Source organism: Saccopteryx bilineata, chromosome 2 (assembly GCF_036850765.1).
Source record: "Saccopteryx bilineata isolate mSacBil1 chromosome 2, mSacBil1_pri_phased_curated, whole genome shotgun sequence".
Lineage (NCBI taxonomy): Eukaryota > Metazoa > Chordata > Mammalia > Chiroptera > Emballonuridae > Saccopteryx > Saccopteryx bilineata.
The window spans coordinates 340,913,382-340,928,246 of NC_089491.1; the positions used below are offsets into that span (position 1 = coordinate 340,913,382).

Below are 14,865 nucleotides of genomic sequence, written 5' to 3' on the forward strand. Positions count from 1 at the left end.
CTGGTGAGCTTTGCTCAAACCAGATGAACCTACGCTCAAGCTGGCAACCTCAGGGTCTTGAACCTTGGTCCTCCACATCCCAGTCCGATGCTCTATCCACTGCGCCACCACCTGGTCAGGCATGAACTGTGGTATATTTGTGCAAGGGAGTATTACATATCAATCACATACACACACACATACACACACACATACACACACACACACACACACACACACACACATACCAAGCAAAGTTTGCAAGATTAAAGATTTAAACCTTCTTGGCCTTAACAGAACATTATTCTGGAAATAAGAAGGCCCCTAGGAAAAGCTGAACTCTGCAGAAGAAAACATATCTGGGGAGGGCCAATTTCTCGCCTCACCACTGTCCTTCAGGGCCTGGTCAGCCCAGTGTGCTGTCTAAATCCCAGACTTCTATTTCCAAGGGGCCCCATTCCTCCCCGCAGCAAGGGAATTGAAATGAATGACTCTTACCTGGGATTTCCGGTGATTGGCTCTAAGAATAAATGGCTTAATCAGAAGCATCCACGGCACGGAAATCAAGGCCATGACAACAAAGAAACTTTGGACTTCTTGCTGCAAGACCGAAATGGAAAGAGCTTACCATTTTACGGTGACCACATGGCTCTCTGTCTCTCCCTCTCACACACACAATTCACTTTAGGAGGAGCCACTGGAGTCTCTGCGCCTCTGATGAGCCTCGGGAACCATCCTTTCCATCACCCAGTTACCTATTCCCATTCACACCCTTGCGCCCTCACCTCATCTTCCACCCCAGTCACCGGTTAGAATGGCCCAGGGCTGTTACCGTCAACAGAACCAGAATGCCTTGGAAGGCTTTGCCTTCACATTTCTTGAACTGTTCCAGCCAACCTCTGAGTGAGACAATTTTTTTTTTTTTTTTTTTGTGGGCCATCATCTTTAATCCTAGCTTGCACCGGGTGGGCAAGTAAAAACACACACTGGGCTCCAAAACCCACTCATTTAGTGTTCACAAAGCTACTGACTTTATCCGAGTTTCCTAGAATCAAAGGTTTCTTGCTCACCAGACTTATTCGCCTCTGTTCCCCATCTCCTTCCTTCTCCCCGCACAAACTCTGCACAAACTGGCTTCTCACTCAACACTCCGCCATCTTGGCTGCTTCTCCTGGCTTCTTCCACATGGCCTTTCTCTGCTCTCCTCTAATGCTAATCTCAGGAACCAAGAGCTGAGAGAGACAATTTATTGTCACAGTGGTAACACAATTTACCCTGATAATAGTGGAAACATCTCGTGTGCTCAATCTCCTACCCTCCTCCACTCTTAAATGCTCAAAAGAGGAAGAGGAACCGCTCGTCTGTTCTAAACCAGGCTCCCCATAGTGGTGGCCAAAGCAACTGGAGATTCCTATTTTCTTTCCTTTTTTTTTTTATTCAGTTAGAGGCAGGGAGGTTGAGAGACAGACTCCGGCATGCACCCCAACTGGGATCCACCCAGCAAGCCCTCTACAGGGTGATGCTCTGCCCATTTGGGGTCACTGCTCCGTTGCTCAGAAACTGAGCTATTTCAGTGCCTGAGGTGAGGCCAAGCAGCCATCCTCAGTGCCAAGGGCCAACGTGCTCGAACCATTCAAGCCATGGCTGCAGGAGGGGCATAAAGAGAGGGGAGGGGTGGAGAAGCAGATGATTGCCTCTCCTGTGTGCCTTGACCAGGAATCAAACCCAGGACTTCCACATGCTGGACCAATGCTCCACCGCCGAGCCAACTGGCCAGGGCCAAGATTCCTGTTTTCTGTTGTTCTCTGTCTGACAGTCAGGCATCCTGGGCAGCACTGGGAAGGGGCTGTATTTATCTGCATACATTGTCTCTTCCCACTGCCTGATCCCACAAGGAGGTTATGGAAACTTCAAATTGTGTCAAGATAATCCATCTTCATACTGGGGCCTGGGGAAACCAGCCAACTCCCAACAAAGTTTTTCATGGAAAAAGGCTGGAAAAGTCATTCACTGTGTCATGCTCACTGCATACGCCAGACGAAGAGAAGTCTTCTGAAAGAGGTTATTAACGCATGAAATATTTAGTGAATTTGAGTCCTCTGCCTTAAAAGGGAAGACGTGGGTAGGAACTCTAAGTAAACTTTCATTTAGACTCCAACAATGAGAAAATGAACCTTTGAATATATATTCATGTAATGCTAAAAGCCAGGGGCGGTACAAGGTTACTACTGATGTATAACAGAAAGGTAGAATACCACGAGAGAGATTTCAGAGGGGTACGTCTTCTCTGGTTATGTCTAAAAGTGGTTCTTATTTTTTCATTTAAAAAAATGCCCCATCACAGGGCATCTCTTTCTTATTATTTGCTTCTTCTGTAGGGCAGGAGAATTACAGCTAGCCATCAAACTCATGAGAATGTGTTTGGCCATGGAAAGAACGGGACTTTAGGACACCCAGGATGCGCAATCCCTGTCAGGTACAGGTACCTAGGGTCACCTGGCATCAGGAAACTCGCCCTAGTGCCTGACCCAGGGGACTCACAACCTATATAAAGGAGATCTTCCTTTAGTGAAAAATCTACCATCAAGCAATATCATCGGGTTAATCCCTGGGAGCGGCCAGAGGAAAAGAAGTACTTGTGCTACCAAAGAATTACTCACTGCATGATATCTAGATCCAGCTCCCATGGGGCAGTTATACTTTTTAAAAATAAAATATTAAGTTGAAAACAAAGTGGGAAGACATGAAAGGAAATCAGAATGGCAACAAAGTCACACCGTCAGGTGGTACTGTCCACGAAAGAAGAGCCCAAATTAAAAAAAGAGAGAGAGAGGAAAAAAGCCCTCCAATGATCCAACAGCCGCTCACAGGAGAGCCTGAGTTTGGTCCACGGTGTTCCAGAACCCACTGCCCATGTGAACAGAGAGATTCCCGTTTTATGATCCGACTTCCATTTTCTTTCTTGTGAACCTTAACTGGAGTTTACTTTTAGAATAAAAGGATATTACATTTTAGGGTGCTGCGTAAAACATTTATGGTTCCAAGCAAATAATTGGAAGGATTGGTTTTCCTTTCTTCACAGACAATGGACAAGCCCATTTTCAACCCCACAGCAATAACCCTTCTTATGTAATAAGGACAGCCCGGCCCTGTACACTCTTCCTAATAAAAGACTCTTGAAATTTAAAGAGCCTAATATGGGTTGTGCTGAGCACCCTTAGACTGGGTGCTAAGATGGTCTAGTCTCGCAAACAACTAACCCCTGCAGTACTCAAGAGTATGAGAAAGCCTGACCAGGCGGTAGCGCAGTGGATAGAGCATCAGACTGGGATGCTGAGGACCCAGGCTCGAGACCCCAAGGTCACCAGCTTGAGTGCAGGCTCATCTGGTTTGAGCAAAAGCTCACCAGCTTGGACCCAAGGTCACTGGTTCGATCAAGGGGTTACTCGGTCTGCTATAGCCCCCCGGTTAAGGCACATATGAGAAAGTAATCAATGAACAACTAAGGTGTCGCAACGAAAAACTGATAATTGATGCTTCTCATCTCTCTCCGTTCCTGTCTGTCTATCCCTATCTATCCCTCTCTCTGACTCTCTGTCTCTGTTTTTAAAAAAAAGAGTATGAGAGAGATTTGTCATGATCAAATGCATAAAAGAAGGAAAAACGCCCATGATACCTGATATTTGTAAAGGGGTGCATTCGAAGAGTCATTATAGTTGAACATGAACATGTTGATGAAGTGGATGAGGATGCTTGGGGCTTGCTGGGACAGGTGGACATCGAAGTGGCACCATTTGAAAACGATCATGAAAACTAGGTAGCCGAACAGACACAGAATGAAAATCATCTCTGGAATAAATTCCAGAAGGATACTGAGCGTTTTCCTGAAGTATCTGGGGGAGACACACACACACAAGATAGAACATTGAGTCCAAATCAGTAACTGAATGTTCTCCCCAAAGCACAAAATGTGAATTGCATCCACTCCTCTGGGAGGTGGCAGTCATGCACAGATGGCCAGGTGAACGCTTCTGCACAAAAGACTCGGGGAGAACCAAGGTCCAGGTTCTGAACCAAAGGTCATGCCTACACAGTCAGTCAGTTCATTTGGCCAAAGCTTCAGATGTGGGTCAGCTCCTATCAACACATTCAAAGCCCACCAATAGGTAAGGGTGACTTGGAAGCCTTTCTTCTGAGAATGACTTAGAGTAGGAGTTGGCAAACTATGGCCCTGGGTCCAAATTACCTGTATGTACAGCCTACAAGTTCAAATGGTTTGCCTATTTTAAAATGGCTAGGAAGGAAAAAACATCAAAAGAATAGTATTTTGTGACACCTGAAAATTACACAAAACTCAAAGTTCAGTGTTTATAAATATTGTTTTATTGGAATAGAGTCACACTCGTCCCCTAAGTATTGTCAATGACAGCTTTCATGTAACAACACGGGAACAGAGTAGTTGTGAAGTTGTGACCACACACTCTCGCCCCCACACCTTTCATTAATTGCAAGAGTTATAAAAGGAGATCCCATGTGGGGGGGGGGGGCAGGATTACCAGATACTTGAGGCCAGCCTGACATATAATGATGCCAAATACGGTCTCATCTAGAAAGGACTTTCTGGTATTCTCTCTCATTGAATTCTCACAGTCCTTCCAGATGGGCAGTAGTACCGGAGTGCTCGCCATGAGTTTGCTCACTAAATACTTCTGATTTTTCAGTAGAATTGTACTTTTTTGGTCTTTCAGATCAGGGGTCACCATGTGACTGGCTCTGGCCAATGAAACAGGAACGGAAGTGGCAGGTGTCACTTTGGGATGGAAGCTTAGGAGTTCATGTGCAATTGACCACGCTCTTTCTGCCATAGCAATGGGCAGTGTTCCAGCTGGTGACTGCCCGTCAGCCCAGGTCCCAGTGTGAGAGTAACAGGAACAGGGGCCTCACGGGGCCCACAGTGGACATGTGTCACAATCTCAAGCCACAGAGATTTGGAGGTTGTTTGTTTCATCACCATAACCTAACTCATTCTGACTACTATATTCCCATTCTGTAAAAGAACGCAATCTCAGAGGTGGTAAGCAACACGTACATGGTCACACAGCTATGAAGAGTTGGAACCAGGGCTTAACCTTCTGATTCCAAAAGAGTTTTAACAGATTGACAGATACCATTTATTTTGGCAGATACCATTTCTGTGGCCCGATGCTGGCCTCACTCTACTCCCAAGCCACACGGCAGCAACACCTCCAGCCTGCCACAGCCTCATGGCGTCTCCAAGCAAGCATTTAAAGCTGTTCTCAAAGATCTATACCTATAATGTAAGTAACTTGGAGAAATTTCCCAGAGATGGTTCTTGACAGAAGGAAAGGAACAGGAAGGACAACAGTCACAGCTACAGAAGTGACAGGGAGGTGGCAGTAGGAAGAAATGACCCCCGAGGGAATTCAGAATCTACGGGCACTTTGGCCAAAATGCACTGAAGTCCCCACCTGCCCACTGGTGGGAGCTAAGCCCAGGTATACATGAACAGAAGCCTTTCAGGTTAAGGGGCTCAAGGTGCTGTGGGCTTGCCAGCCTCATTCTGAGCTGAAAGGTACATTCACCTTTGAGAAAGTCAGCAGAGGAGAAACTGAGGGGCCAGTCCTGCAGACCAGCTTGTCCTGGCTCAAGCCAAGAGGCACGTAAAAGCACCCCCTCAGGAAGGAGCCACACACAGAGGGACATGGGACCCAATCGGCGGCTCTGCACTGGTCAGTGGGGTCAGAGCAACAATCAGAAAGATAAATCATAAGACTCACATGTGATTGAAGAGGCTGAGAATGACACCGAATGTCATCTGGACAATACCCAAGATCACTGACATCTTCATTTTGTAGGAGTTCAGGAAGGTCAGCTTGTTCTCAGCCATGTTCCAAATCTGGATGGAAAAGGTGGAGGGGCACGTGAGGCCAGGCATCTTGAAGCTCTCCTGGGGTTGGGGCTACGGCGCAGCTTCCCAACAAGTCGCTCTGGGAACCAATTTCAAATTTCAGTGTGGTGTGACTCACGCATTTTAGGTTCCGAAAAGGACCAAGCCCCCTTATCAATGCAACTCTGATGACCAGCATGTCAATTCAAGATGTGCCAAGGAGAAGATACAGAAAGTGTTCTCTTTAAGTGAAAAGGGGAGAGCAGTACAATAAGACATTTTTAAAAGAGAAATGACATTGCCTGACCAGGTAGTGGCGCAGTAGATAGAGTGTCAGACTGGGATGCGGAGGACCCAGGTTCAAGACCCCAAGGTCGCCAGCTTGAGCGCAGGCTCATCTGGTTTGAACAAAACTCACCAGCTTGGACCCAAGGTCGCTGGCTCAAGCAACCGGTTGCTGCAGCCCCACAGTCAAGGCACATATGAGAAAGCAATCAATGAACAACTAAAGTGCCACAACAAAAAATTGATGCTTCTTATCTCTCTCCTTTCCTGTCTGTTTATCCCTATCTATCTCTCTCTCTGAATCTCTCTCTTATCACTGTAAAAAAAATAAAATAAAGAGAAATGAGATTCACCTAATTTCACTGCAGTACATTGTTATAATTGTTCTACGCTATTATTATTGTTCATCTCTAACTGTGCTATGTGTAAATTAAACTTTATCATAGGCATGTATGTGTAGAAAAAATACAGTCCTGGCCCTAACATCGGTCCTCTGGTCTCTCCTATCTTGTGGGTCATGTGTTCTGTTTTCCTGAGTCCTCCCGCTCCCTCCCCTCCTCTCCAGATAAAAGCAGAAAGCATTCATTACCCAGCATCTGTTTATACTTGCTGCCCAGGAGCACCTGCATTCCAACTTTTATCAAAAGAAGTTAAAGTCCTTGAAAGCTGGTTTTTAAGCTGCGAAGGGCTAAGAACGAATGCAAGTTGTTATTTTCATAGACTGGAAGGCGTTATCTTTGGTCCTAGGAATTTCATGGTTAGCAAGCAGATGGAGGCGGAGTACAGAGGGGCTGACTTTAGGGTCTGGTTGACCTTGCTTTGAATTTTACTGCTCCTCCGCTCCTCTCTCTGCCCCTCATAGCCCACATCGGGTCCAGCGGCAAACCCCGTCTGGCCAGATTGCACATTCTGCCATCTGCCCACTTAGTCAGAAATGAAAGGAAAATGTGAGTGTAAGAGAAAAGGTTCTGAGATTTGGAAAATAATCTTTTCCCAAATAACATTGGGTTTTTGAAAATCCCAGGTCTTTTTATTATAAAATAATAATATATATAAATAAGCATTCATATAATACATTCATAAAATCCATATACTACAAAATATGATCAGAATGAAAAGAGAGGGTTGTCTTCCCACCTCTTCTGCACCTACAGCCCTATTCCCCAGGGATAACTTTTTTTTTTTTAATTTTTATTTATTTATTTATTTTTTATAGAGACAGAGAGAGTAAGTCAGAGAGAGGGATAGACAGGGACAGACAGACAGGAACGGAGAGAGATGAGAAGCATCAATCATTAGTTTTTTGTTGCGCGTTGCAACACCTTAGTTGTTCATGGATTGCTTTCTCATACGTGCCTTGACCGTGAGCCTTCAGCAGACTGAGTAACCCCTTGCTGGAGCCAGTGACCTTGAGTTCAAGCTGGTGGGCTTTTGCTCAAACCAGATGAGCCCACGCTCAAGCCGGCGAGCTCGGGGTCTCGAACCTGGGTCCTCTGTATCCCAGTCCGACGCTCTATCCACTGCGCCACCGCCTAGTCAGGCCCCAGGGATAACTTTTTACACAAAGCATTCCGGTGCCCACGGTAGCAATTACATACATCAACGAAGGGTTCGGTTTTCACAATATATAAATTTCTACAGCTGCATTTATGGACTGTGTGCAGCTTCCATTCTGAATCAAATCACAAACTATCTGACTATCAGAGCTGAGAGGTCTTTTTAAAGGTGTTTGTAAATATTTTATAACAAATGAACACAAGGGTCAGAAGCCCACACTTTGGAATGAGATCGCCTGTGTATAAATCCTGGCCTATCCCCCGCGCCCCTTGCTGTGTGATTTTGAGTACATTAACATCTCTGTATGTCTCTTTCTTCATCTATAAAATAGAGAGAACAGCAGCCCTAGCCCATAGAGTAGCTCAGATGATTAAATGATTTTTTATATGTAAAACACCCAGAGGAGGGTCTGGTGCATAAATAGGTAAATGCTCCATTTGCTATTATTGTATTTCCTCCTAAGTGTTTAAGTAACTTACTCTCCCCAAAATTAAATTCCCTTATCTGTAAAATGGGAATACTTATACAGTTGTCCTCCCTTATTCACGGGAACATGTCCCAAGACCCCCAGTGAGTGCCTGAAACTATGGCTTGGACTAAATCTATGTATACTATGTACTGTTCACTTTCAGCTGTCAGCCCCTGAAACTGAGTTTTCAGGTCCTCTCTCACACAAAGAGCTTAGAAGCTCTTATGGACTGCATCTGCCAAGTTCAGGCCCTCACTGCTCACGCTCATTTGGAGCACAAGGCTGCCACCTGGTGGCGATGCGCGCTGGGCCACCACGTGTGTGTGGCTTAACACAAAAGTGTGTCTTCTGGAAATCCTTCCTTGTCTGAAGGCTGTGTGAGGAAGCCCCTTAGTTTTGCTTGGCTCAAATACAGTTGAGATAGATATAGCAAACAAAAGTTGACAACCTATTTTTCACTTGTATCAAGTCTATGCAGTAAAATAAAAGTAAAAGTAAATTTATATGTTTCTAGGGAAAAAAAAAAAAGAGATGTTACCCACACTGCAAGAAAATGCCAAAGTAAGGAACTTGATTAGGATGCTAAATTGCTGATCTAATATGCGTACTTTCCAGGTAACTAAGGGCCTTTGAAAAAAGCAGTCACTAACCACCAGGGTGTAACTGATGGAGAAAGAGGCAGATGTACAGAGAATGACCCAGGGGCTGGGGTAAAGTACTCCGGTCGGACACTTACTGGAATTGAGCGCTGTGTGTCACAAAATCTTCCAGTCTGTGTAATTCTATCTCGCACTCCAGGTCGACGCTCCAACCAACCAAACTATCTGGCCAGGTGTGTAACTCTATCTCAACATAAGTTTGTCTATTTGAGAGATTCTGGCACTTTCTTCTCAGCAAGACATTTAACTAGTTACTATTTAAGCCAAGGGGACATTGTTACCGGATCGATCCCAAACGGGTACGGGTTTCCGGAGTACACTCCCGGAACGGCAGGATTCAGCTGCAAGAGTGGGTTTGTCTCCACTGTCTCCATGCTACAGAGGGAGGAAGGGAGAACAAAAATAAAACCAGTGACATTCCAAAGGCCGGGAGAAACTCTCCAGGGCCACTCATCCAGCCAATCAAAGCTCAACTGTTGGTGCAACTCATCAATCTGGCTCATTTCAGTCATTCCACGAATGGGTACTGACCACCTACTGTGTGCCAAGTACCATCCTAGGTGCTGAGGTGATAGATATGACCAGCTAACCCCCAAAAAGTTCATGATCTGGCCCCGGCCGGTTGGCTCAGTGATAGAGCGTCAGCCTGGCGTTCAGGAGTCTTGGGTTCGATTCCCAGCCAGGGCACACAGGAGAAGCGCCCATCTGCTTCTCCACCCCTTCCCCTCTCCTTCCTCTCTGTCTCTCTCTTCCCCTCCCGCAGCCAAGGCTCCATTGGAGCAAAGTTGGCCTGGGTGCTGAGGATGGCTCCATGGCCTCTGCCTCAGGCACTAGAATGGCTCTGGTTGCAACAGAGCAACGCCCCAGATGGGCAGAGCATCGCCCCCTGATGGGCATGCCGGGTGGATCCCTGTCAGGCACATGCAGGAGTCTATTTGACTGCCTCCCAGTTTATAACTTCAGAAAAATACAAAAAAAAAAAAGTTCACGATCTGGGTTTCAAAGTGCTCTCAGCCTGATGGAATATATATAGTAAAGAAAAAAAATTAAACTACATCAGAAAAAAGGTCAGAGCAGGAATGAAAAGCCTTCAGGAAGTAAGTCCCAGCCCAGAGACAAGTCTGGGAAATCTCTCCGGAGAGCATGTGGGCTGATCCCGCAGGAGTGAGCTGGCTTCCACCCAGGGACCCTGTCTCTGGGAAATGTAGCCCTCAACCATTGAGATCCACTGAATGTCTTGATATCTGTGTCTCATTTTTACTCAGAAGCACAAAACAGAGCACACACCATTGGGGGCCCCCAGAATGAGAATCTGAAATGGTGAGGGACAGAGTACTGGTGACTTTGACAGGCTGTCTGGAAATGCAGTCCTTCCCTCCTGAGCTGAGACGCTAGAGGGTATTTGGTGACAGAGAGAATTAGGAAGTCTGAGCATGCCAACTAGGCCCTCACTGTACAGACCCCTGTCCCAACAATCCGCCTCAGGGCACATAGCTGGATTTCATTAGCAGAGACAGGTTTGTGTGTCCACAAGCCAGAAAGCCGCCCCTAAAAAGAGGGAACTGGTCGGACACCCACCATTCAGTCTGCTGCTGGGCGTAAACAATTTCACTGAACACCAACATCAGACAAGGCCACCCTGTGCCCACGATGTACCAGAACAAAACAAGAACAACCCATAACCATCTCTGATATCAAAGAATATGAACACATCAACATCAGGACATTGTCCAAACCCCAAAGATGACCCAAATAACCTTTATCCTCTTAAAGGCCAAATGCTTTAAGTCAGTCCTTTCTAACACCCTCTTCCAATCTGCCCACTGTCCTCACTGTTGCGCTGTCTCCCTCATTGGGTCAATAAACCCAATTTTGAGTGACGAGAGGCATGTGCCTGGTGCTCTTTGGCTGAAGGACATTGTCACAATGTTCATAGTCACTTTTCAGGGAAAGTGGGCCCACGACCTGGCTGTGGCTGGTGACCAGAATCAGCTTGCCGTGCCTCTGCCACTCAGACGGGCGCCTCATTGCTAATGCGGTTCCGCTTTTCCATCGATCCCTGAGTATGGGGGAAGCATCCCTTAGACTGGGCGTGGCCCCCGAGAACCTTCAATTAGGGCAGAGGTCATTTGCACACACAAAACAGCATTTTGACCCACTTTTGCAGAGTTACAACAAGGCTGGTGACGTGGTCCTTTCACAATCACACCCCAGGGTAAATAAACTTTCAAGTTGGTAGTTTGGTGAAATCATGCTGATTTACTTAACCCACGTTTCAAAGTCCATCCCTTATACGTTTAAATCTGAAGAGCAGAACTAAGTGATTTCTCTTTAAGTTTTCAGAAGTTTTGTTCCTCTGTGCATCTCTTCAGAATACTAATCGCAAAGCAAAATAATCCAAAACAAAAAACAAAAAATAAAAAAAATCCCACAGATACAGCCATCTGTAATTCTGGAAAATTCATTCTTCATTTTATTGATTTACTTATTGTTTAACCTTCCTGTCGTCTACTTCAGGGAATGTGGACCCAGCAGAGAAACTAGAAAGGAATGCATCGAAGCCCCATGCCCCACCCACACTGTGACAGTCCTTCCATCAGCACTGAGCCCTTCAAACATACTTGAGAAAGCTCTGAGTAGAAAAGAATCCTAGATTGACTCTTTCTTACTGAAAAACCCTTGGATGAGACTATTTATTCTCTGCTCCCGTTGATGATGTTAGTAGAGATTTCGGGGACCAAGTAAAACCCTTTTAGTGTCTTAAATAGAAATCTTAGCATCCTGCCCTGCTCGGAAGAGGAAAAAATGGGAAGCAAGGTTGCAAAAGCATTTACACATCTCTGCCTCCACTTCCTTCTGGTCCTCTCCTGTCCTACCTTCAACTGGAAGTTCCAGAATGAGACAGAGAAACCTCAAGCTGACCTGAAGAAGCGAGGCAGACAGATGTCGGGAAACATCACCTGTGACTTTGAGGCCTTGCAGATTGGCCCTGACACTACTGGAGTTGTCATCTCAGGTGTGTGACACAGGCAGCCCAAGAGCCCCGAGAGGTCACAGGTCGTGCGGAGTTTTACTTGTTTCCTTTGTAGCACCCGATCCTTCACTGCCCTACCTCTCAAACTCTAAAATCCTTCCCTTCCCCACAGCAGTTAGAGAAAAGGCCTTTCCAGTGAGGATGGAGTCTCGAATACCAGAAACAATTCTGTTCTATAGTTCAACACCTGCATTTACCTTTCTTTTTTTTTTTTTACAGAGACAGAGAGAGAGTCAGAGAGAGGGATAGATAGGGACAGATAGACAGGTACAGAGAGATGAGAAGCATCAATCATTAGTTTTTTGTTGCACATTGTGACACCTTAGTTATTCATTGATTGCTTTCTCATATGTGCCTTGACCTAGGCCTTCAGCAAACCGAGTAACCCCTTGCTCGAGCCAGCGACCTTGGGTCCAAGCTAGTGAGCTTTTGCTCAAACAAGATGAGCCCACGCTCAAGCTGGCGACCTCAGTGTCTCTAATCTGGGTCCTCATCATCCCAGTCCGATGCTCTATCCACTGCGCCACCGCCTGGTCAGGCTGCACCTACCTTTCTTAAAGCAAAGCCTAAATCCTAACTACATAGATGTCAAATAAGTGGAAACCTATACCATACTCATGGATAGGAAAAATTAATTCACATCATTGAAATGTCCACATTACCCAAAGTAATCTATAGAGTCAATGCAATCCCTATTAAAATACCAAAGGAATTTTTTCACAGAACTAGAACAAATAATCCTAGGTGCATGGACACATCATTTCACATTCTCTACAGTTCCTGGCCACAGCACAGTGTTTCACGTGCCACCTTCTCATCCAGGAAGCCTGCTTCAATGACCGCTAATAGCATGCCCAGTCTACACCTGCTTGTCCTTGTTTTCACAGTCATGCCTGGAGCATGACATGCAGTCCATGATACAGACTGAACTGAGCTAAAGTTTTAAAAACTACTTCCACGCATTATGGTTGCCAGCATAGTTACTGAGGAAGTGGCACTAGGATGAGAAAACAGAATTATCTGTTGAACTTGTAGGTGCGCCTGTGAGCCGAGCCAGGCATAGACTCACCCAACCGTGAAAACTGTCATTGAGGCTACCTGGATGGTCAGGGAATGGCCCACCTCTGCCTGGGAACTTACTTCCATGTGCCATTTCTGAACATGGGTTGGACACTCCAAGATGAGCCGAAGATGTTGAACGCCTTGGAGAAGCAGTCGTTGTAGATGAAGCCCGTGTATATGGAAAAGATGCCCATGAGGAGGATGAGATAGCGTCCGTGGAAGAAGGTGTTCCAGATCTGTCTCAGGGACACAGACAGGAGAGCTGTCAGTAAGCTGTGGACCAGAGTTCAGGGCAGTATGTGATAGGAAGTCCCCACAGCCAGGCATGCAAGCCTGGTACCCAGGGTCACGTGACAGGGCAGACATCAAAGTGACCCAATACAAGAGCACACACATCAGGATTTCCCTGAGCTTCTACGGGTAATCAGAAACGTTCTAGCCTGACCAGGCGGTGACGCAGTGGATATAGAGCGTTGGACTGGGATGTGGAGGACCAGGTTTGAGACACTGAGATCGCCAGCTTGAGCGCGGGCTTATCTGGGTTTGAGCAAGGCTCACCAGCTTGGACCCAAGGTCGCTGGCTTGAGCAAAGGGTCACTCGGTCTGCTGTAGCCCCCCAGTCAAGGCACATACAAGAAAGAATTGATGAACAACTAAGGAGCCACAACAAAGAATTGATGTTTCTCATCTCTCTCCCTTCCTGTCTGTCTGTCCCTATCTGTCTCTCTCTCTGACTCTGTCATCAAAAAAAAAAAAAAAAAAAAAAAAAGAAATGTTTTAGACTGGCAGTTGCTACTGTGGAAACAAAACATATAAGCCTTATAGTCTTTAATTCAGCCTTGGTTAGAAAATGTAACTAAAGCAGGCACTGAGGACCCATCGACAAAGAAGGGACTTGAAAGTGGGTGGTGGCTGTTTTCTCAAGTACTTCCAGGACATAAGAACTGAGCTGGTCTCACATGGCTGCTAAATTTTTATGGCACATCCAAATCTATACTCATTATAAAGTTGATTTTCTAAGTACATCCACTAAGGAGAGAAAGTGCCTTCCCCTAATACTGGCTGATGTGCAGCTAACCTCCTCAGAGCTGCTATGTGGGATGTGAAGACTTCAAGTATTTATTATAGGAAACTACGTCTATTAAAATGCTTCTCATGGCCTGACCTGTGGTGGCACAGTGGATAAACTATTGACCTGGAATGCTGAGGTCACTGGTTCAAGACCCTGGGCTTTCCCTGTCAAAGCACATGCAAGAAGCAACTACTAGGAATTGATGCTTCCCGCTCCTCCACACCTTCTCACTCTCCTCTCTCTAAAATCAATCAATAAAATCTTTTCTTAAAAAAATGCTTGTTGTGGAAATATATTGGTCCTAGGTTTATTTGTCGCTAACCTTGCTTATGATTAACTCACTATGTCATCACTGACCTAGCTCTAGTTGAGTCAACCTGTAAAAATAAAAAGATCACAGATAGTCTTAAAATTCAGAACCTAGCTAAAAACGTGCTTCCACTTTGTAAGATGGATTAACAGTGTCCATGAAGTGGTGCAGGCTGCTTAAGTTTGAAATTACACAGACTCTAGAGTTGTTTCAACCTTCAGATCTCTTCGTGGAAGGTGTAGAAACTTCATGAGCAAAAGTGAAAACACTGTATTAGGGATTTCTCAGTTTTTCACAAGAACACAGATAATGGGCTTGTGGGAAAAACACCTCTGCGGTAAAAAAAATATTTGTGATATTTTAAGTGGAAAAAAAAAGGCAGGCTAAAAGCTTATATGCACTTCCTGATCCCCATTTTTGAAAAGTATATATTTTTGTATAAGCACAGAAAAGAATTTGGAAAGATAATACAAAAACATTATTTGTGATTTTTTTTATGGCCGATTGCTGTATTTTCCCAATTTTTACAA

At 45.4% G+C, this 14,865-nt stretch overlaps 1 protein-coding gene across 13 annotated transcripts in view; it reads right to left on the reverse strand.

Moving 5' to 3' along the window:
• Window positions 1-14,865, reverse strand: part of ATP6V0A4 (ATPase H+ transporting V0 subunit a4) — an 82,996-nt gene that overhangs the window by 7,847 nt on the left and 60,284 nt on the right. For all 13 annotated transcript variants that reach the window (XM_066262404.1, XM_066262400.1, XM_066262401.1 and 10 more), the window contains 5 exons: window positions 13,032-13,189; window positions 9,139-9,232; window positions 5,778-5,896; window positions 3,656-3,872; window positions 478-579 (listed from right to left, as the gene is read on the reverse strand). In XM_066262404.1, the coding sequence (XP_066118501.1) occupies window positions 478-579; window positions 3,656-3,872; window positions 5,778-5,896; window positions 9,139-9,232; window positions 13,032-13,189 (690 nt within the window). The remainder of the gene's footprint in view (window positions 1-477; window positions 580-3,655; window positions 3,873-5,777; window positions 5,897-9,138; window positions 9,233-13,031; window positions 13,190-14,865) is intronic.